Source organism: Vanacampus margaritifer, chromosome 4, assembly GCF_051991255.1.
Source record: "Vanacampus margaritifer isolate UIUO_Vmar chromosome 4, RoL_Vmar_1.0, whole genome shotgun sequence".
Lineage (NCBI taxonomy): Eukaryota > Metazoa > Chordata > Actinopteri > Syngnathiformes > Syngnathidae > Vanacampus > Vanacampus margaritifer.
This window is the reverse complement of record NC_135435.1, coordinates 10,301,567-10,325,729: the sequence shown is the minus strand read 5'-3', so window position 1 is coordinate 10,325,729 and position 24,163 is coordinate 10,301,567. Positions and strand designations below refer to the sequence as shown.

The 24,163-nt window shown below is 38.7% G+C and overlaps 3 protein-coding genes across 5 annotated transcripts in view; 2 read left to right on the top strand and 1 right to left on the bottom strand.

The window, feature by feature from the left end:
* The window catches only part of tspan4a (tetraspanin 4a), a 128,835-nt gene extending 123,450 nt beyond the window's left edge, over positions 1-5,385 (bottom strand). For both annotated transcript variants that reach the window (XM_077563053.1, XM_077563052.1), the window contains exons 1-2: positions 5,228-5,385; positions 775-908 (exon numbers count right to left, since the gene is read on the bottom strand). Coding sequence is in view for 1 of the 2 variants with exons in the window: in XM_077563052.1 (XP_077419178.1) it covers positions 775-903 (129 nt within the window). In the remaining variant the exon portion in view is untranslated. The remainder of the gene's footprint in view (positions 1-774; positions 909-5,227) is intronic.
* On the top strand, positions 5,352-11,965 carry taldo1 (transaldolase 1). The gene is made up of 8 exons (XM_077563050.1): positions 5,352-5,542; positions 8,520-8,643; positions 8,780-8,887; positions 9,151-9,282; positions 9,491-9,666; positions 10,664-10,861; positions 11,143-11,288; positions 11,359-11,965. The coding sequence occupies exons 1-8, from the start codon at positions 5,443-5,445 to the stop codon at positions 11,389-11,391; spliced, it is 1,017 nt and encodes a 338-aa protein (XP_077419176.1). The 5' UTR covers positions 5,352-5,442; the 3' UTR covers positions 11,392-11,965.
* A 137-nt stretch (positions 11,966-12,102) lies between these two features.
* LOC144050095 (uncharacterized) lies at positions 12,103-24,034 on the top strand. Of its 2 annotated transcripts, XM_077563048.1 has the most exons (15): positions 12,103-13,128; positions 15,838-15,996; positions 16,218-16,408; positions 16,555-16,659; positions 16,796-16,934; positions 17,172-17,322; positions 17,494-17,626; positions 19,331-19,483; positions 20,472-20,509; positions 20,598-20,627; positions 20,717-20,883; positions 20,985-21,439; positions 21,566-21,662; positions 23,337-23,586; positions 23,697-24,034. In XM_077563048.1, the coding sequence occupies exons 2-15, from the start codon at positions 15,865-15,867 to the stop codon at positions 23,777-23,779; spliced, it is 2,124 nt and encodes a 707-aa protein (XP_077419174.1). In that variant the 5' UTR covers positions 12,103-13,128; positions 15,838-15,864; the 3' UTR covers positions 23,780-24,034. The 2 variants fall into 2 exon arrangements, with proteins under 2 accessions (XP_077419174.1, XP_077419173.1); XM_077563047.1 differs by lacking the exon at positions 12,103-13,128 and having other exon boundaries at positions 13,188-15,996.
* Positions 24,035-24,163: the final 129 nt, after the last annotated feature.

The following is a 24,163-nucleotide window of genomic DNA, read 5'->3' as shown; positions in this document are numbered from 1 at the left end:
GCTCCTGTTCTTAAAACTTACATTTAAATATGGCCTATTGCCTTTAGTGTAGGCCTATTAGTCAGTGATGAAAATAAGCAATATATAAAAGTAAACACATTACTTTGGGAACATATAGTACTGCCACAAACCAGACAACACAAGGAGGACACATAGTAAGGTGGTGAAATATACTGAAAAAATAGCTTTTAAGTCATGGGGCAAACCAAGTTCCTGTAAGCCCTTCAAAAAGCAAAAATAGAGGGAGGGAATATTCCCTGGAATGGTCGGTATTTTCAAATGTTGTTCTTATCCACAAGTTTATTTCTGGCTTACATCGTGGTTTAAGGAGACATGCTTTGGCCTATCAGAGTTCACAATATCCACCATCATAACATGTTTACTAAAGTACATTTGAAAATGTAGAAAGTAACTGAGCAGTGAAAGCACATACTTGGTATACTTACTTTAAAAACACATAGTAGCTGTAAACATTAAAATTAAGCATAATTTATGTATTTGCGCCTTAGGTAAAGCAAGAGCAACATTCATTCAAGAAATTCATCTGAAGATAAACATTGAAACGATTACAGATACTCATAAGTAAACAACATACACCCAGCAGTGCATCAAAGTTAAATCACTTAAACAAGTTCTCTGACATCAGAGCATCCACAAATTGTAAAACTTTACCAAAAGAGAAATTAAATCAACAGTGCAGTCTGAATTAGAAGAATGTGTGTTTCCAATAAATATTACTTAGTTAGAAAAGTGATAAATAGGAAAACAACTTACCCTTATTTCTGGCTCACTCTCTCTATAGCGGCTGCTCTTTCCTGCAGTGTGGCAAAACTTCCCAAGCTTTTTCCTCTCCAAAGAGCCTCTCTCTCCCTCCTGCCACATGGGGGCACATGTGACTGACATTCGACCTGGAAAAACAAATGCTGACATCTAGTGGCAGTTGAAATAGTAGCACTTTAAAGCGCTATAAATGCCGCCCTTTGTGAAGCTACTGTGACGGTTTATAATATGAAACTAAAACTAAAATTGTGGAATGAAAGGGGGGACTTGTGGGGGGTGGGGGGTTATGTGTGTGGGGCGTGTGTGTATACATTTTGGGAACATTATTTTGGGAACAGCAATCTGTTTGCACAGTCAACGTTTTAGGGATCTGCTGAAAATGCCTGTAAAATCTGGGCTCTGCTTGATATGATCGTCACACACACACACACACACACACACACACACACACACACACACACACACACACACACACGTCCCGTTAGCGTTAGCGTTAGCTGTGATAAACAATGTAATAAGACATTTTCTAATCTGTAGGCTATATTCTAATCTAATACTAGCGAAATGCACCATGCATCACATTTTCTAAGGTGACGTGATTTATTTTTCCAGGTGAAAGACACTTTCTCTCAAAATTCTCCTCAATTACACCACATCCCAGGATAAACCAAGTTCAAGTAGTACAGTGGATGACCAGTTGTGCACACCAAGCATAAAAATATATATACGTTAAGTGACATTATTGCTTGTATTGCTTAAACAAGAATATGTAACAAATTGGTCATTGGTCCCTGCTTATATTGTTAGGTCAGAGATAGCTGACATTTCAGATGGACAGACAGTACCACTGTCTTTTTTTAATTGCAATGATGGAAGCACACTTTTACCATGCTAATGTGTTATTAAAGACAAGGTGCTACTGACATGCAAACTGACTGAGTCAATAGCCACCACAACATTCAGGCATTAGTTCGTCACATAAGCCTTTACATGCAAAAATGGTTGGAACGAGTTGTTGCAACAAGTTGTCACAATGTGTCATGATTGTCATCAAAACTTAATCCGCCGTTTACTCAAGTATATCCCTCCAGGTTATACTGTCATAGTGACAACATGACTAAGCAATTTGACTGACTTATCAGTGCACAATGACACAAGGACTTGTCATTCTGATGATATTGACATGTTTTTTGGCACTTTTGAGAGATGAACTAAGGGTTTTTAGACTGGCTTTTGAAGGTAATCCATGGTATTTTGCTACAAATAGTTTTCAGAAACGCACTTACTGATTTGCAAATGTCGAGGATCATTCTTCAGATACACCTGCAGCGACTGATTTAAAAAAATATATATCCACCATAACAGCATATGGCCAATACTTTGTAGCACAGTGTATACCGTGTATGACTGTGAACCAGCATTCGGATGAGCTGGCTGAAGTGACTGGGGAGAGGGAAGTCTGGGCTTCCCTGCTAAAGCTGCTGCCCCCGCGACCCGACCCCGGATAAGCGGAAGAAGACGGACGGATGGACGGACTGTGAACCAATTTTGGTTTCTGATGCAAAATGTGTCTAATAAACGTTATTTGTTTTCAGGAAAACTGCTTATGAAAACTGCTATCCTAAAAAATTTAAAAATCGTAATATAGTTTACAGACGGTGATGTGCATCTGCAAACTCCACACAGGAATGCCAAAGCCATAACATACCATACATTACAGTAACCCTTTGATTTTACATTCATTTTATTTATTTTTATTTATTTTATTATTTTTTTTTTTATGGAGAGCTCATTATTGTTCATTCGGCAATTTTACCGATTTGACATGTCATCATCATTGCTCTCTTTTTTTGTTTTTTTGTATGTGGGTGAGAATGTGTATGTGCGTGTGTGCGTGTGTGTATTCATTAGTTCACCTAAAACCTATTAAAAAAATGTACATTCAGATCGGGACATTGTGTTCGATGTACAGTATTACCAGTATGTCATACATTTAAAATTTGGGGATTTGGAGACGCAACAGTGGTCTACAATCATGTGTGGGTGGTATTTTTTTGTTTTGTTAAGGGATTTGGTTGTTAATTTTTTATGCCTCAAAACCAGTTACAACTGTGGAGTGTGGACAAAGGTATCATATTTTCGAATCGCAGTTTGGGGTTATTTTGAGGTCACCTCAATCTCACAAACACAATATATTGGCACCAGGAAGGCCTAGGGGTAATCATTACATCTGGCACAAACATCCACTCGGACCGCAGATTTTCAGATTACATTTTTGTGGTCAGAGTTTCAGGCTCACAAAAGGTTTTTTTTTTTTGGTCATATCTAAAAATTGCAATAATTTCACATATATATTTTTGTTATTTTGTAACTAACCTGATTCCATGTGAGTGTGTTTGCACAATATTTGTCTCGCAGCTTGCTTATTCATTGTTCTAAGGACCCGACTACTGGAAATTGTAGTACTGTATCATTTTAGCAATTGTTTTATGAGCTGCATTTCCCCAATGTGCAACAAGTAAAAAACATTCCTCATGTCTGAAAGGCCAATGGACAACTTGACTCTAGCATAGTGTAATGTGGTGTAAAAATAATTACTTTCACTCATATCCATGTTCTACACCACTTATCCTGTTGATGGTGAAATACAGTACTGAACCGTCATCACCAGTGACTGACGGCGGATCAGTGACAGGACTGAAACATAAACAGACAACCATTCACTATTTCATTCACATTGAAAAGCAAGTTTCAGTCTTCAGTTGACATGTTTTTGGACTGTGATGTGAAAGGAAGTTAGATATCGAACAGAAGAAGTCAGCAAAGTGAAGCTCTCTATACTATACGTCCTAAAGGAGACATTGTTGTTAATATGCACATTAAGCCATGAACTGAAGTCACTGCAATATTGTACAACTCAAGCATCACTGGTGTGCACAGGTAGACCCCTAGTGGTGCTCAAACCCTTGCCCCTCTAACCCCAAAATCTCTGCACGCCAATGTCAATCATGCAGGGTGAAATGTTTCCTTTTAAATGCAGAAACATGATGGAAGGAAAAGATTTCCATAAGCTTTTTTAAACTGCTTTTTTAAACTGAATTATTCAAATTTGATTGAAATGATGATAGGAAAGAATAAATTGCTAACATACTGTAGGTCTCAGCACAGCTGCTGATACAATCACGCAAACAAAATTACATAAACATGTATGGATGGAAGGAATTATCCAATGTAAAGGTACTCAAACCAAGTAATTTGTCTTCCTGGACTTTATATAATATTCAAATAGCCACAACCCATAGGAAGATTAAAAGCTCCCAGGAGAGAACAGCAAACTATGACAACACCTTTTTTTTCACACTTGCCTTGACCAGGAAATATATTTGGAGCTTGTAGAAAAGCAGCAACAGTAATGAGATTGTCCAGCTCCAGCAGAAATTACAGACTCAAAGAAATGGAGAAATTAATTAGCATGTAATTGGCACATTTGATGAATACGCTCTTTCATCTAGATATAAAGTGTGCGACTAAGCCAAACCTGCTCTGTAATTTACAGAATCATTTAAATGTCGAAATGTATGCCAGCGGGTGGCTGCAGTCTCCGCAACCAACTAATTCCTGGCCTAACAAATTGGAACCAGGTCACCAATTAGTAAATCAAAAAACAATCCAGCCAATCCCTAATTGTAGTTTTCGATGGATGGGTGAATATATTTGTATAATTTGTATTTTGTATAATCATCACATCAAAGCATTTGTTTATTCATAATGGGACACGGGGAGCAGGAGCATTTTTCCAGCTGATTTGGGGTGACTTCACTGTACTGGTCGCCAGTCAACCAGACAGCCCTCCACTAGGGTTATTATTGCTGTATTTTATCATAGGTCACTGTTTATGTAAGGTATTGGCTAGCATGTGGGGGGGGGGGTGGGGGGCTCCCAGGGTTTGGCACCATTGGCGAAGCTGTGCAATTCCTAAATACAGCTATTTATTTGCTTTGATAAGTGTTTTGTGTTTGAAGATAAGAGCAAAGAAACAAAAGAACATGTAAATGAAATTGTGGCCGATAGCAGCTCTTGAATTGAATAAATGTAGACTACATTCTGTTACCACTCTGGAAATAAAGCAACTCAAGATAGCGACTATATCATCCTTTAACCACATATGGGTGTTCCAGTTTGCGTGTTGTGCATTTCAGTCTAAAAAAAAATATAAAGAATCCAATTCAGATGATGGAAAGGGTCTATTCCAGAAAAATATAACTGTTCTTGTGTAGGCTTATGTAAAACTGCTTCAGTATCAAAATGAGTTGGCTTAGTAGGGTTACAATATGTCTGTCTTATAAATCCAATACATTCCTCTTTTGCTTCTCTTTCATAAATGTGAGAATAAAAAGATGAAAATGCGTTCAGAAGTACAAAAGTAAATTAAATTTTTTGGCCTGACCTGAAGCTCAGCACCCTCAATTTTTTTTTTTCCAACCAAGAATCGTCTCCGAAATACGAACGCGAGTTTGTTGAGGTTCTGTCCTGTTCCGGCGCGCGCGCACCCCACGACTGTTTCCTGGACGTGCTGCGCGGCGTGCGCGCTCCCGTAGTTCTCGCATTCCGCTTGCGCTCACGTGTTGTGTGTGTATAAAAAGCTCGCAGTCGCAGCTCATCATGCTCAGTGTGTCTCCAGACAAACGGCGAAAAATGGAGTCGGCGCTCAACCAGTTGAAGAAGTACACCGTGGTGGTGGCCGACACGGGGGACTTTAACGGTAAAACGCCCGCTTCCACCAGTGGCTAATGCTAGCCCGTTAGCGTGCAAGAAGGCTTCATCATTAATGTGAACTACCGCTGTGTTAATAATTAATCCGAGCCAGACAGCAACGCATGCTAGCATCGCGTGAGCAAGGCCCGTGAACTTAAACCAGACAACTCTAATATTTGTGGAAGTTTCTTTACTATCCTTATCGACTGACTGTTCAAGTAGTAGTAATCCGATTAACCCGCTAAACCTGCTAGGTTACCTGCGTACTAGTTGCACACTTCGCTCTGGAGTAAAAAAAAAAAAAAAGAAGTTTTCCTGCAACTTGGTAAAAAGTATTTTTTTACTTTCTGACATTGTGTATTATTTCAGATAACGGCATTTGTTTGAATTGAAAAAGCGGCAAAGTTTTAGCACACAAAAGTGTATTTACTTCCTGGTTTGCTTTCCTTCCCTGTGCATGGTTTACAGTTTCCACCAGTGGTCCTTGATGAGGAAATAAGTGGAGTTATTCAGTTAGCCTGTGATGCAAACGCGGAGAGGCTTGCACACTGCACAGTCAGGATGACATGACAGTTTGCCTACAAGCCTTCATTTGGGAAAACAAAACCAGGGTTTGTTTGTCTCAATAACATTGGAATCACATATGGATAACATTGGCTGCATTAGGTTTAATATTCTGGCATGGTTAATGAAAGCCAGGGCCAGACTGTACTGCACAAGAGTTGTTTTAAATGAACTACTAAATTTGGTTTAAAATGCACAAATAATTAATCATTCCCAGCATTTATTGAGACCCATTGTTTACATTAAAAACATCTCACGGCAAACCGCCAAACTAAATGTCATATGTCACTAAAAGTAGTTATACTAAAATAATGATCTAATCGCAATTTGCTCATAAATGTTCTTATTTAGAGTGAAACCTAGGCCTGTTTAATTATATTCTGTTGTTTGAGCGGCAACAGGTAGGTTGTTTTTTGCCATTTAGTGGAAGAGCATTTCATTGTTCTGCCTGTCACTGTATTTTGGTGGTATAGATTGATAAACACAGACGTCATTTGACTCATTTGTGGTAAATAAAGTAGTTTTCTTCCAGACCAAGTGATATTCGAGCATTGCCTGTGGCGTACGGGATTGCTCGCGGCACATTAATGTACAGCTCAGTGGCTGCGAATCACAAGGTCAAGTGGGTAACTCGCAGGCCCCAGCACAAACCTTAGACATTGGGAAACTTTGTCACATAGGAATAGCAATTTTGATTAAAGTTGCGGCAGTTAGCTGGACACCACCGTCAGGAGTTAGTTTATTATAGTTATGAATTTTGTAATAAGTGTCATCTACATTTTTTTTTTTTAATAATTATAAACAACCGGAATTACCAACATTTTCATCTTGGGAAACCGGTTTTTCCACACTAATATCTGAAAGTTTACTGATGAAAGACAATAAATCAACAATATTGCAATTTCTGGGGGGTTTCTTCCTAGAATCAGTTTCATTACTTTGACTAATTATGTAGCAACCCATGCTACTTTCTTAACTTGTGTTTGTGGTGTAAGGCAGGCCCATTAGGAAATGTTGCAATTCTCAAAGTACGCAACCGCTGTTTGATTTTGAAAGTGATTGTATGAAATGGTTTTACTTAAAAATAACCCTTTAAACTAATTTCAGTGTTACTTTAACTTGTACTACTATTTGAGAAAAATGTCCTCCGCCATAGCCATTGCAACCACAGACTCGTGTATACCTACTTATCCACAATTAGTGTTCATTCATATTTCTCATCACTAAAATTATTTCAACTTGGTGATTTGAATTTCATTCAGACTTCCAGCTTTGCGTGTGTGCGTGTTTAGCTTCATTTTGGCTTGGCCTCTTTAGTTTGTCTGATGAATAACAGAATAGCATTCATTACACACTGACACAGCTCCTACAAATCTGCATCATAAGACTATATCATTTTGTATGACTGCGACTCAGAAAAGGTTTGAAAATTGAAACTGAAAATTTGAACAGGCCAAGATTTTTATTGTAGGGAGAATTGTATATTAATCAATTACACAATCCTGGATTACATTTATATTAAGTTCACATCTCCACTTACAAAATGAGTGACTAATGGGCCACACAATGTTGTGCCGGTTGAAATATTCTGTGGGTACTTCCTGATTGCTGGTGCTAAACACAGTAGAACACTTGCCCGAGAACAGGCATAGTTTTGTTCTCTGGTGAGTTGGCAGCTTTGTCTGGTGCTGCTCAGGCTGCCACAATGTAAAGTTGACACACAGCACACTGATTGAAAAGGCTCGTCACTCGTATGTCTATTGAGAACGGCCAACCCAGCATTTAAAAACGCTGTTTTGTTCATTTCATTGTTCTGAGTCTGTTACTGGCTGTTTGTTTGATATAAATCTCATGTAGTTCTTCAAATGATCTTCCATTTGATCTATGTATTTAGTAGTTTAGCACGTCAAGTGAACTAAAATATGATAGTTTCATTTCATTGTTTCCAAATACAGATTTGATTTTTGTGATTGTTCCTTTTTTTTGTCCTTTTTCAACACGTGCAAATTAAAACGGAGTAAAAACTGAAATTATCTTTGGATATTAAAACAGGATAATAGAGTGCATGTGTTCCTCTGATGTCACAGATGCATGAATCAAGCATTTAAATACTAAACTATGTGATGCAAGATTGTACTGCTCGTATCGAAGTCTGTCAACATGCCTCACCTGACTGAGCAGGTTTTAGTGTTGTGACAAATTTATCCCCAGAATGACACCGATTTGTACGTGAACTTGTTTGACGGAAGCACTCATTTGTGTCCATTCTTCAGGGTTTTAAATTACTGTTGAGTGCCTTTCTCAGAAAAGTTTCTTTTCAGAATCATTATTTTTCTATTTGACATAACCAAAATGTGCTGGTTAATATGTTGGTTCTTTTCTTTGTTCTCCTAATGCTGTTCCATTTCATTGTCTTGCAGCCATTGATGAGTACAAGCCTCAGGATGCCACCACCAACCCCTCTCTGATCCTAGCTGCTGCCAAAATGCCAGCATACCAGAACCTGTTAGATCAGGCCATCAAATATGGCATCGCCAAGGGCGGGTAAGAGCTTGAGCTCAAATTTAGCTTTAATTAATCTGCATATCTATACCACATGTTTAGGATTGCAGGTTCAAAACCAAACTTGACATTTAAATGTCCAAAGTGATTGACCGGTGTATCTTTCCTTGCTGGTCAGAACTGAGGACGAGCAGATCGCCAACACCATGGACAAGCTGTTTGTGAGCTTTGGGCTCGAGATCCTCAAGAAGGTCCCAGGCAGAGTCTCAACTGAGGTGGATGCCAGGTACATATTGACGAAAGCTACCTATTATGATGATAAACATTTGTAAAACACACTGTAATTTTTGTATGAAAGACTACTTTGAGCTTATTCGTGCATATTCATTAGCTAGCTTTTGGTAGCTTCTGAACACTACATAACATATTTTACAAACTCTTACATATGGTTTTGCTTTGAAATTAAAGTCACTTATCAATGGATGCATATTAACCCCCAAATACTTCCGGTTATAATTATTATACTGTAAATGTATTTGTACTTTACAGACTGTCTTTCGACAAAGAAGAAATGGTGGCCAAGGCCTTGAGGCTCATTGCACTGTACAAGGAAGCTGGAATCAGCAAGGAGCGGGTACTCATCAAGCTGTCATCTACATGGGAGGGAATCCAAGCTGGCAAGTGAGTGTGATGGGAGATCAGCTTCTATTTTATTTTTGGACTTTAAGCTGGATGAGCCAAAACTACTGGATTTTTGGATTTGAATAAGAGTGGTCCAGTAGAACACCATGATGAATGGTGACGGACTAATGCCAATTGATTCAGTCTTAGTGTTTATGATTTCCACATTTTGTGTGACTAAAATGTGATCTAATGTGGTCTTTTTCAGGGAGCTTGAAAGCCAGCATGGCATTCACTGCAACATGACCCTGCTTTTCTCTTTTGCACAAGCAGTAGCCTGTGCAGAAGCAAAAGTAACGCTCATCTCACCCTTTGTTGGGCGCATCCTCGACTGGTACAAGGAAAACACAGACCAAAAAACCTACGAGCCCCATGAAGACCCAGGTACTGAGTTGTTGTTTTTTTCCGCCCCTTATTTTATTTCATGAAAGAATGAATAAACTATGTTTTTCTCTTATTGCATCGCAGGATGTTGTATTTGACCAGTTTTGATCTTTGCTCTCAATTGACACCTCTAATCTTAGCTTTCTTGTCATCTGTTTTATATTGATTTTGTGTCAAACTTTTTGGACTGAGAAGTTGTGTGTTATGGAACCAGCAGACTAGAGCAAGAGTATTAAAGCCAGTGAGCATTATGCACACGTGTAGCTTCCTGTGAGCTCCAAATGTGACAGATAACGTAAACAGTGTGCTGTCAGTCGATTGGTATTATTTTTTTTTTAATTCATTTGGATATTAATCAAATCAAACAAAATAAAAATGCTTGTGGTGTCAAAATTAGTGCGTTCATTTTTAGTTAATCTAAAGTTCCTTTAACGACACAAAAAAAATTTTTTACTCGTGATTAATGACCACCCCCTTACTTGGAAAACCTGTACTGGGGCATTTCAGTCGCAACGCAGCAGGCACGACCACGACAAAATTTAGCAGTAATAAATTTAATGTTAATGCATAGATTTGTGTTTAGCCTGGGGTCAAGTTGTATTTTACAATTTTGAAAATGTGCAGAATTTCACAAGTTCATGTTAAAGATGAGATCATTCTTGATATGAAAAAAAAAAATGCACTGAGCTGTCGCCATCTTACAAATGCAGTTATGCCATCTAGTGGCAGAAAAATTACCTCAATATCACACTCTCTTACAGTACAGTATAACTTTAATTTTAGGGTAGAAAAAAAGATTATGCTCTTATCTATGTGCATTTAGAGGTTGCTGCTTTTGAAACTACAGCTCTTGCTTGTGACTTACAGCTGCTAGTCTGGTCTGGTTGCTTTTCTGAAGGAATTTTCTGATTGTGACATGGTAGACTGACAATGTCATTTGTAGTGTTTCCCTTTTCCGTAACTTCCTCATTCCCCTGCTGCATTTTTTTAAAACCAGGTGTTCAGAGTGTGACCAAGATATACAACTACTACAAGAAGTTTGGTTACAGTACTGTGGTGATGGGTGCTTCTTTCCGAAACACGGGACAAATCAAAGCCCTGGCCGGATGCGACCTGCTCACTATCTCTCCTGGGCTGCTTGCAGAACTCAGCCAGGACCACTGCACTGTCAAACAAATGCTTGCTGTGGGAACAGGTAATGTGCTGACCTACAAAAACTCCTAAAGCTATATTATAGAGCAACTATCACTTTTATCGTGTTTGAGAAAAATCCCTCTACGATTTACTGTGCCTGTCTATAACCCTAACCATTAAAACAGTAAAAACGCTTTTATGTAGGTATGGTTTTGAAGACATTTTTAGTGGTTAGCATTATTTTTGGTTTTAGGAAAACCATCTCCCCAATAGAGTACTCTGGCCTATTTTGTGTTTGACAATCTACAGAATTTCCACACTGACCTAAATTTGTATCTATAGCGAAGGATTGCAATCTACAAAAGGTCCACCTGGATGAGAAGGACTTCCGCTGGCAACACAATGAGGAGCGCATGGCAGTTGAAAAACTGTCTGACGGCATCCGCAAGTTTGCTGCTGATGCCATCAAGCTGGAAACTATGATCAAAGTAAGACTTTACTTGAATGTTTTGGTTATTGCACGGTTTTCTCACAAGTGTTCTTAATATGTCATTTCAGGAGAAAATGCTCCATGCTAAGAATGGTCAGTAGGGGGACATGGGGAATATCCTGCTGCATTGACGTAAAGTTATGATTCAGGACTCTGTCTTGTTTGCTAGCATCCATTTGAGAGGCATTTGAAAGAATCACAAAACATTCCTCTGACCAAATTCAAGAAACCTCCCTTTTATGAAAGGCCAACTCCCATCCGCTCTTTGGATGGAGTGAAGTCTAATGTGACCAAATGTTCATTGAATGATACTGTTCTGTATGCGTTTTGTGATATTTAACCAGATGGGAATATATCATTCCAGAGGGTTTCATTATGAGACTATACGAGAGAGGATCTCAAACTCATTTAACCAGGAAAAACAGTGTTTAAATTGAAATCAGCCTAGCAGGAATAAAGAAATTGTGTGCCGCCCAAATTTTACGTTGTTTTTGCAAAAAAATATATAATAAATCTAAATTCTAAGCAGTTTAGTTGTTGCTTTTTTGTCTTCTAATTAAATTCTGTACACGTGGATAAAAATTTTGGTATCCTTTAAAGAAAGAGAAACCCGTGCAAAGGACACGGAAATAAATTGTAATTGCCAAACGCAATAAATATTTTTGGAAAATCCTGCATTGCTTCATTGGTGTGGTCCAACTGAATTACTATATTGCATTACAACTAACCTGGACAAAAATTGCCACCTTTAATATTTTGAGGCAATTACTGCAACAAAAATATTTCTTGAACTGTCAATGAGTCGTCCACCTGTCAACGGATACTTTGGCTCACACCTCATGATGAGCAATCTGCTTCAGTTGGCTTTGAAAACTCCCTACTGAAGACTTTTTGAGGACCCATGACCAACAGACCAAGCTTCTTGACACTCTGTAGTACAATTTTCCCCAGATTTCGTTGCTATTTCACAGTATCAACCAGATCCAAAACGGCTTGTGCCAGATGCTGTACAGCAACCACAGGGCAAAACAGAGCCTCCATGTTTCATGGGGGCGGGCACAGTGGTCACGGCAATAAATTAATCAAAAATGAACTTGGACTTTGTTCTGGAGCTGCTTTGCTAAACCTAACACAGTGTGCCTCTAATCTGTACAGGGTACATTGAAATCTCAAGACATTTTATATATTTTGAAGCAAATCGTGCTACCCAGTGTCTAAAAGCTTCATCTCAGCTGCGGGTCATGGGCCGACCCAATAGGATAATGGCCAAAAACACTGCTAAAAACACCCATGAATGGCTTCTGAACTACAGTAATACATGCTGTCAGTAGAAGACACCTTTTAAACCAAAAACAGCCAGAGCAGATTGCTCATGAGGAGTGGGCTAAAATACCCGTCCACAGGTGCACAAGAGTTGAATACTGTTTTAACCCAATATTTTTATATCAACTGTCTTAAAAGCATGTGCAACACAATGTTAAGTTTTCTTTTAAATATATAACTCTGTCTCGATCACATAAAGCAATATATTATTTGCATGGCTTAATATTAGCAGGGGTTGTCACTTTTGAATTGAAGTAAGCACTGTGTTTTTGCTTTAAGGGGATGACACTATCACTTTTGTGCGTGTGTAGTTTACGGCTTACGTTAGACAAACACTGCATCAACATCAGTTGAGGGAAAACAAAGCATATCAGTTTTGTAAGCCCTCCTCCAGTCATGGCCTATGGTCCTACCAGTTTAACTTCATTCTCTATCGGCCCAAATTTTTCGTTAACTCCACCTTTTGTTAAGACCTATAGATAAGGGAAGAGTTTTTACTTCTTCACTGAAACCAGGTAAGATTTTTATTCGTTACGTTGGAGCTTATAGGAAGTAACCATTTATTAAACTTGTTAGATTGTTTGGCCTGCTGTTAATATTTCCTGATGTTATGGAGCTTTCAATGAGTGGCATAGTTGTTTTAGAAATCAAAATATTGCAAATATAACATAACTATTTCATAGAGACTTGCTAGATTCCTTTAAATAATAAAAGTTGTGATTTTTACAGTAAAAAGTGCATTCTTCCACATTACACATCCAATAGTTATTTATCCTCACCATCTGACCTGTCTCTGAAAATGAAATACAGCAGTGAGAGGTGTTTGGCAATATAAAGATGTGTTCTTAGCAAAACGAAACAAGAAAACTTTAAAAGTTGACACTGATACAGTACATGTGCGTTTTAATCTGGATGCTGTAAAGTAGTTTATTTTCCTGTTTTTTTCCCAATAGAATTTAGCAGTAACATATTTTGATATTGTGTTACCTTATACCATTATGTTGTAATAATATAACAAAATGTGTTTAATTTCAAATCAGTGTCCATTGTGTAATGATAAAGTAAATCTCACAGACCTTTAACTAACCCAAATCAGTTTTACATCACCTATTGAATTCTATTAACAGGTTTTAAATATACGGCTGTTGAAATTGACTGTGAACAACAACACATTGACCATTATAGTAAATACCAACTTGTCAGACGTCTGCAAGATATGTCGCCTAATTAAGTTTGTCACTTCCTCTTCTCTTCATCTTACTCCCAAGACTTACTCCCAAAGACAACTCACTCATAAAATATGTTAACTTAATTACCCAATAATCCCTTCAGACCTGTATTTTTTTTCTGCTGGGCAAAATGTATTTTCTTTCTTTTTTCTTTTTTTGCTGATTTTGACTCTTTTCCTTCATAAGAACATGGAAACGTATTTGGGGGGTTATCTCATGTTATAGTGGACGCCAGGATAATATGGCTGTTACGTGTTGTAAATGTACTAAGCATATATGCAACATTTGTACCATGAACATCATGCAAATCAACTTGCGATTGTGATTAGTTAGTTAAGAGCCAATCATGAACCAGTGTTGGCATCATCCAAATTACCGGTATGTGTTTTATTGGTTTAGACACGCGAATATGTCATGTCCACTGGGACCATCTATCGGTCTGAAGGGGTTTAATATGTGAATTGGAGCTCACTTCAAGACACTTATGCTCTTCAAGTCACCTTTATACCTTAGTAGTAACCATCCATCCTCTCTGAGTGGTTAGCGCCTCTCAGTTCTGAAGTCCTGTGTTCTAATATCCGTTTGGTCCTTAGCCACTGCGGGGCGTTAGCAACTTAGCATGTTTCTCTAGGTAAACCGGCTTCCTTCAACATCCAAAAACATGCACGCTAGCTTGATAGAAGACTCAATCAGATCAAGCCAAGTGTCGGTAGAATCGATACTAAAGTGAGTATTTACTTATTTGGGGTTCTTACGGGTCCCTCGCGCAATCCCTTTGTAGTGCATGCGCATGCGCCAGCCCGCCAATTACAGCAGTAGGCGGAACATTTTTAAACTCAAGAGTCATATTTTGCTTTGATTGAGCTTTTCCAACTACTCATTGAGCTTAGGTAGTGTAGCACAACATGGAAGTATCGTATGATGAGTCTAGAATAAATTAACTTCGGTGGCTGACGTTTCTTTGAGTGCAGAAGAGCGACAGGGACTAAGAATATGAGGATTATTATTATTGCAACTTTAAACAACTGTCTAAATCTAAGTTTCAGTTAAGGATATTACACTAGGCATATTTAAGGACCCAACAAGAAAGTTTAACTTAAAAAAACATGTTATTCAATAGGACAAATGATTTAAAATACCATATTGTTTTATGAACCTAAAAGTACATGGGCGATACTGGCACCGGTATTTACACGGTATCGATCAATACCAAAATCTCAAGTATCGCACAGTTCTAGTGTGAATGCTTGTGTCTTTATGTGCCCTGAGATTGACGAGCGCCTCAATTGAGGTTATACACTACGGCTTACGTATAGTAAGATGGGATATGCTTTGGCTCACCTGTGACCCTAGAGAGGAAAGGATAAGATGTATAGAAAATGTAGAATTATTTATTTATTTATTGCCATTTCAGGCATAAGGAGTTACCCAGTTGACAGATGGACAGTCTGTTTGTATCATTTTGAGTACGCTACTTAGTTTCAGTCAACAGTGACCATCTATTTGTGAAAAACATATTTTCGTAAAATATCTCTTGTTTGACCTTTTTTTTTTCCAACATTATGAAACCGCATATGGTGGACATTGATGGCATTCATATGTGCTTGAGTTTCAGAAATCTCATACCGGTGTCTCGACAAAACAGTATACCCGTCAGAGTGGCATACCTTGCACTTCTGTGCATGCGCTGTAGGGAACAGGTCATGTGCAGTAAGAACGGGTTGGGTGTTGGATTGAGTTTAGGGTGAGGCTACAGATAGAATTCACTATACGGGTATGCTGATCTGACAGAACACCAACTCATTTTTCAGGAGAATTGTCACATTTTGTAGCATTTTTAACACCACTTGGCAGCCATCAAATTCCCCTTTTTTATGTGACTTACTTTTAGATTTTTGCAGCATTTATTTACTACACATTGCAAAGTGCCACTTATATTATGCTGTAATGAATTGTGACTCCTAAAAAAAAATCTGCTCTGTCTGTTTTCTAAAGAGGTTGCTGGATGAATAATGAGCTGAGATGGTTGACAGACTGACATTGGTAATCGTGGTGCAGAGCCTGATTCTACTCTGGATAGGGCCAGCCTGTGAGGCGTCCTCCCTGGGGCTCACAGTCCATGTTGTGCCCCTACAAAGTGATGGAGGGCAATGGGTGAGTAACATTTGGTCTCCTCCTCTTTTTTTTGTAGGCCGTAGTATTCAGACATGAATTATTTTCTAATCTGTCACCTCTACTCTTTAAGATAATGGTTATGCCACCTCATATACTTCTTGTGTCCAAGTTTATTTTTGTAAACTACAGCTAAACAAGTACTTGAATATGAAAACATTGTGTTCAAGCTACATTGTTTTTTCTCTTTGATTTTTTTGCAGGTGAGAGCTCATTTCACCGTAATCGCATCCAATCCGTGCCCCCCATTAATTGGACTGTGTACGGAAGGGGTCAACTGCACCCTTCACAAAGCCTACTCCCCCTTCAGTGGCATGAAACCCGGCTCAGGCTGGTGTGTTCGCCAGTGGGAGCAAGTTGTCCCCAGTAACTACAACAGCGCAATCAGTTTGAAGTATTAGACCTCATTCACTTTTCTCAATTAATTGATACATCACTGCCTTTTTCTTTGTAGCGTAAAAATTAATAGACTGAACAAGACTGTCAGCTTGTATTTTCTTATCGATAAGTTATTTGCATTTAATGGCCTTTTCTTTTTAGCTCCAGAACCACCTTTTATGTATCAATGAAAGCAGGGCCACACGTACGTGCAAGCTCTGGGAAGCTCAATTACCCTGCTTATGTTGCACTGCCTCCTCCAATAAGGTAATATTAACACACACCTATGCATCAGGAATAACGCTAAAAGTACCTGTTAAACGTGATCAGCTCAAATGAGTCATTTCTAATTGTCTTGAAATATTTGTGGAGATTACAATGACTTTTTGACTTTTGCGTGCAGGGCACGTAAGAACTGCCCTCACTTCATCCAACTGTCTGTGAAAGACCTTGATGGAGATAGAGTACAATGCCGTTTTGCTATGGAAGAAAAAGGGGAGTGTCTCAACTGTACGCAACACTCTTTTATCGAGCTGGACAAGGTCAGTGTGACTTCAATATTAACCCATTCACTGACATTGACGGCTATGATCGTCAAAAATTCATTTGAACTATTTCTATTAGTTTAACATTTTTTTCCACTTTTGTTAACAAGAGTATGAAAACCTAGATTTTTTTTATTGTACATTTAGAACAGATATGAAATTTGTGATTAGTCGCGAGTTAACTAGTGAAGTCATGCGATTAATTACAATTAAAAAATGTCTCCAATTTGCTAGGATACATGTGCTTTGACGTTTACTGGAAACGCACCAATTGGGCAGTATTCCATCTACCTGATGGCAGAGGACTACATTCCTACCCCCAAAGTGAGCCAAGCCAGTGAGAGCCAACCCCTCGGCTCCGTTCCGGTGCACCTGTCCCTCACTGGTGTGTCTGAAAATGCAACTGATTGTCCTCACTGCGGGGTTAAATCTTAATACTATGTCCTATTTTGGTCTATTTCGTCTTTTTGTTTATACCAAGACAAGTAATAAGACACATCTCTTGGCTTCGTTTTTGTAGTCCTGTACTGTAAGGTGTGCTTCTCTTCACTTCCAGTGGAGCAGTCATCATCCAGCTGTATAGATGAGCCTGTGGCAACAGGAAAGACCCCAAGAAAACAAGCAACATTTAATGTCTTGCCATTCGAGGAAGTGAAATTTGAGGCTGACTTCATGTCCCAAAAAGAGAGGTGCATTTAAAAAAAAATAATTCTCTACAATCTTTATTCCTGCTGACTGTATTTCTGCAGCAATGGTCTACAGTGCAACGTCCACTGAATAGACAAGTCTTGTTGAACACTTCTTAATCCATGAATTCCTTACACTATTAATTTTATTCACTATCTATGTGTAATATCTTTGTAACAATTTGCCCAAAATTATCTTTACAATAGCCTTTTATTTGACCATGTATGACTGAAACATATTCTAGTTAGCAGATTAACACATTAGCTGTTCACAATGGGTATTCCTGCAAACCTCTGCCGAATAGTTTTAATTCGGGTTCGAATTTCCCGCCCTCTCTCTGCATGTGACTTCTTGTGCTGCATTGTGTACAACGTGAAGAAGGATGTGTGCAGTTCCATTTTTCGGCCACAGGTGGCAGTAGCGATTTGGAATTCAATTTTCTGTCTTCAGTGCCTTCAATACAAACACAACGAAGACAGCTGGGACTCAAATAACCAACCCTGCAGTCATCAGAGAGTCCAATTTACCAACTGAGCCACGTTGCTGTTGCCCTACCAGCTATCACCTGATACCGGCAGTGCCACAGCAGCATGTTGGGTTTTGTTGGCCAGCTGTGGCTCAGTAGGCAGAGTGAGTTGGAGTTGGCTATTTGAATCCGGGCTGTTTTTTGTTGTGTCTTGCTGGTGATGCAAACAAAATCTGCTGCTGGCTGTGCTGGTCTATAATGTTAGTTAGTTAGTTAGTTAGTTAGTTAGTTAGTTAGTTAGTTTAAGCAGGGAGGGAAATCCCTATTAACACAATACAAAAAATCTAAATCTTCCTAGAAGAATCTCTTGTACTTTTGAAGTGGGTACAACTCAATATGTTCTTCCAGGTTACTTTACCTTACTTATATCCGTTTGTATTAAATAATATACATTATATCATATAATGCAGTGACTTCCATCTACCGTGTAGCAGCACATTAATGTGCATCAGGTGTGATGAGGACAATTATCCAATTGTACCTAACTCGTGCAAATATCATTATTGAAGGCTGATTTATTCTGCGTCGCTCAGCCTATCGCTCAGCGTCAGGCGGGCACAATTAAATGGTCTTCCACTAGATCACAAAACCAATTAACCTGTAAATCCAACTGTTGCCATCTACACTACAAAGTAATTGCTTTGTGTTCCAACTAAACTGGCCCAGATTTACTGTAACAGTGAGCAAGTAAATTTGTAAGATGAAATCATCAGTAAATAAGTATAATGTACTGTTTAGACCACTGGTGACATTTTTGAATGGTGACATATGCTTTGCCTCAAAGGTTCAGAAATAGTGATGCAATGCATTGTGCTCCAAATGTGGAGACATTTAATGACGTTTGTGAACCATGAAAGAGAAACATACAGGAAAGTCCCAAAGTCAGCCATCTAAAATTGTCTACATGCCAGCTCTTCAAAAGCCATTGTCAGAATTCTTCAGTCAAAACAATGCCTAAAGGTGACACTGTTCTCAAATATTACTGTAAAGGCCACACTCAACTTTACAGGTCTGAACAAAATGACACAGTGGAATGAGAAAAAAAATGTAATAACAATGGCATGTTGACAACGCACTTTATCGTTTTAGTGTCATTGATGACGCATACAAAATATCTTATTGTTTACACATTGTGTTGTGAGAGCAGCAATGCAATTACAATGGTCTTCACTGTGCTTAGTGTTTCAGAAATAGCAGTCGTCGGCTTACCTGGGCTCAACAAGTATGGCTTCACTTCAATTGGCGCCATGGCACAACTGTCCATGTCCTGGGTCCGTGGGGAAAACACTCTCGCCCCAGTTCTTCCTATCTGCTTTGTTGCCAATTCCGTGAGGTATGTAAGCTGAACGGATGCAGCCATTTGTGTATGAGTGACGATTCAATAGGGTGCATGGTCAGAAGAATAGATGGTTTAGTATAGGCCATGTGCAGATACTATAGGCCCTATACTATCTGCACATATTAAAGTTAAAAATAAATTTGATCACAATATGCAATATATGTACTAACTACACTAATGTTTGTCGAACAATATTGCAAAACAACTAACAAAGTGTACTTTGGACCCCCACTATTCACTGGGGATCTTGACAAGACCGGCCTGCAAATCAGTTTAAAAAAATAAAATAAAAAATCTCTGAATAATTGATGCTCATTCAATTTCATTGAAATGTTGTTTCTTTTTTCTTTCTTTCTGTCTTAGTTTGTTTGTTTGTTTTTTTACAATAAAATTCTTGAATAAGTGGTGATATACTGCCACTAGGCCTTTTCCATCAAAAACAGGATTGGCTCCCCACCTAAAAAATAATATTAATCAAATAATATATTGTTAAATATTAATATTTTCTTTAAATATTGAAACTAAATCTACGAATAGGTGAATCCTCAGGTGCTGAACTGCTAGTATGCTGTTGTGGTGTCCACACCAATACACTTTTAGAAATCAAATACTCTATATAATAATCTATAGAGAAGTCTATAAATAGACATGGATAAAACTCCCACATTCTGGAAAAACATGCACGGTAGGTTAATTGAACACCTTAATTTGTCCCTGTATGATTGTGAGTGTGAATGATTGTTCGTCTGTGTGTGCCCTGCGATTGCCAGGCAACCAATTCAGGGTTTACCCCACCTACTGCCCGAAGACAGCTGGGATAGGCCTGTAAACTTTGTAAGTGACCCAGATGAAGGATAGATGGATGGATGGATAATATACACAAACACCCTCGCAAAGATACTTCAAAGCAATTGGTCACAAGCTTGCCAGTTTTAATTGCATGGTTGTTAAAAGCTCTCATCTGCACTTTTTGTCTTTCCAGTTTGCAGTCAGAGCCTCGGTGTGTGTGGCTGTACCAAAGTAAGGGTGCTATTCCAAGTTTCATAATTGTTCATTTTAGTATATGAAAGTGCAATATATTTAAAGCTGCCTCTCTTGTTCATTGCAGGAGAAATGAGGACACTACCTGAAGGAACAGGTTAGGAGAACTTTGTTCCTCTTTTTTTCTTGTTGAATTGTTGCAATGCTGCCATTTGAGCCTGAGAATGTAGTGTTGTCTGCCTCTAGAGCTGTTTTGTAACAAGACAGAGATGACACTGGCGCTTCCTGTTGTCTCACTGAGCAACATCAACCTGTCTGAGCTGCAGCTTAACAGTCCTGCTTGTCCCGTCATCTTGAACGACACTCATATCACGGCGCACATTGCGTTAGATGGCTGTGGCACCAAAGCTGTGGTAAAAGGCTGAAGTCATCTTTGTTTGTTTTGTTTCTTTTTATTCTAGGGCGCTCAATTTATTCCAAGCCAGAAACATCCTCATTCTCTTCTGTTTTCCAGCATGCTGGCACAGAGCTGGTCTACACTAACACCTTGAAAAGTGTGCGTCTTTCCTCCATGATCAGCCGCCAACCCTCCCTCATCCTCCCGCTGGCCTGCCGCATCCCTGCGGTCCGAGCCAGAGGCCCAAATTTCAACATCGCCGTACCCCCAACAGCCTTTGACAATGCTGATGTTAAGATAGAATTTCACTTGCCAGGAGAGGGACCATTGGCATTATATACATCCCGCCCACAATTCAGCTCCCTTGGTCTTTTGCCAGGACGACTACGGCGAGATTCAGCATCAGCAAGTCATATCCGCACTTCCCTAGAGAAACTGGGGACCAGGATCAAAGCACTGGACCTCCATTTGCTTTCCAACACGACTCTGGAACGGGCTGAGCTTAGTATCGAACGCTGCGTGCGGTCTGAGACGGATGACTTTGCTGAAAGGGACACCATACTGGAGAATGGGTCAGTAGCATGTGACTTACTATTAATTTCCAAATCACGTACAGTACTTCACAGCCAGTGATCTCTGGGCTGCCGACCTGAAACATTTCCTTTAAACTCACAATTTGTCATAATTTCTCTTTCCAGATGCAAAGCTTCCAACACAACACTAGAGATCAGAGCAACAAGCCATGCAAGAATCTTTCGCCTTGATTTGTCCAACCTTTTTACAGTGAACAATACGGTATGTACTTTTATTTGTCCATTGCACTTTTCCTTTCTGCTTTTTAAAGGAGCCTTGTGGAGTTTGTTACTTACTGTTTTATTTGCAACTGCCACCCTCTGGCGTAAAGCATAACTGCAACCTCTGTGTCAAGCTCGTGCATGGTGCGCATGCGAGTACGTGCGCTCGAATGAACTCTTTATTTTATTCAGTTTTCTTGGCATCTGAGCTGAAGTTTGGGGCTGCCTCTTGTTATTATTTTTTCCAGTTTCCATCACCATCTTGTACGCTAACATCACCTTTATTAGGTCACCCTCCACCACTGCACTCCTCCCCTCCCCCAAGAAACTGTGATGATTGGAACACTCCACACTGAAGGGAAGATGCAAGCTAATAGGCCCTGTCTGAGTAAAAAAGGCAATTTGTACTCATCTGAACATTGGTGGGGCATGCATGATATAGAAAAAGCTTTATAATTACCTTTTTGAACTGCACAAGGCACCTTTAACCATGTTCAGTCGTGCCTTTAGATACTAGTGACCCAACTTACACTCTTTTCCAAAATCTGCTGTTTTTTTTAATTTATTTATTTATTTGATTATTTATTTTTTGCCTTGACTTGTGAACGCAAACGAGTTATGAGCGCTGTATGTTGGCATATTTGGCATATGACTGAACTAACTTAACAAAAAGCACCTGCTTTTTTAACATTTTTTATTAGTAAATATTCCTCAAAAAAAGAGGCTTCAAGCTATTGATTGTCATGCTCAAAACAAAAAGGAATTGAATGTGTATTTGTTTAATACTGCACCAGGTGGCCAAGGCGCACACACGAGAATGAGCAGCACACATTAAAAAACTTTTTTTCCCCTTTTTTTGTGTGGGAAGCTTGAACCAATCAATGGTATTTCCATTCATTTCAATGGGGGAAAGGGATTTGAGATATTCAATTCAATATAACTTTATTCATCTCCTAGGGGCAATTGAGAAATAGCAGCAAAGGAGCAGCATTAATTTAAAAGAGAATAAAAAGTATAAATGAATATACACACAATATAAAAATATACAATATAAATATTTGAGTTTTTAAAGTTATAAGCATGGTCATGGAATTTAACTCTTATCCCTAGGTGCCAGTAATGCCACTGTACTGTATTCTCTTGACGAGTGTTGAGCCACTAAATTTCCTTTTTAGTCCACCTCGTTTATAAAACCTTTTGAGTAGAAGAAGTAGCATGCACGTTTGTATAAATATGCTGTGGTCATGATTTTGAGCTTGGATTCCTTTGATAAGACTGTAGGCCTACTTGCAATTGCCATTGCATCTGAACATCTACATATAGTTCATTGTAATAACTTTTCAGATCAAACTGCAATTGTTACTAAAGTTAAAAAGTTTTTCATTTGGGAGCATGATGACTGGTATTGTTTATTTTGTGGGGGGGACTATTCAATAAAAACAATTCTATTTTGTCAAACACAATGGTATGAAGTGTACATTTAGTTTAATCCTGCAATTTCATCAGTTAACATATTCTTATGTTGCTTATTTAGAAATGTGTGCTTCACAAAAAAAGGCAGTGGCTTAATTTTGTATAATAATAATAATAATAATAATAATAATAATAATAATAATGAATAATCCTGAATTCTCACCTCTCCCCTGACCTATTCCTTCTTTCTCATGTCACACAGATGTATGTCGAGTGCGAGGTGGATTTGTGCATCACCTTCCTTCCCTCGCTTAAGTGTACGACACAGTGCAACCGGGGCTTGGTAAATAGAGCGACTGTCGGTATGCGGAGCAAGCACTTCACCCTCAGGTCAGGACCCGTGAGCCTTGTGGTAACCAACCCGGCTCCGTCTACAAGTGCTGTCACTGATGCAAGCGGACAAACAGGAGCTCCTACAACTGCTGCAGTTGAAGTCACCAGCACCTCAAGTGGTAAAATGAATCTTGAAGACACACCTTATTTCCATATTTGCAATGGATAGATGGATGAAAGTGTTCTTGAATGTGACATTTTGTCTAACATCCTGTCTGTTCTCTTGCAGCTCCAGAACAGGTCTCTTTCATGGCAGCGGGATTGATCTTTAATATTATTTGTATATTTCTTCAACACACCTTTAGTCACTAAAGATTTTTGATCATTTTGTTGAAAAATTACTAAAGTCTCTGTCAAAATAATAAATGATGTAGTCGTAGTGGAACTGATTATGACAATCGCCACTCAGTCAGTTTTAGTCTTGGCGTAACTTGCCAAGTACTACTTTTGAACTTTTGTTCTGAGACATTTTATTTCATTGTTTTACCCTGAGACTCGTGTTATTACCCGACATGGTGTAGTAAAAAAACTCACGCAATGACAATAAAGATTCTAATTCTAAATCTATTTTGCTGTCTATTGATCTGTTTAGTGCAATAAGCTTTTTCACCAACTTCAAAAATAAAAATCCAACAACTTATCATATACAGTACTTGTTGGATAATATTTTTCATTTTAAAACCTGAATTCTTAACA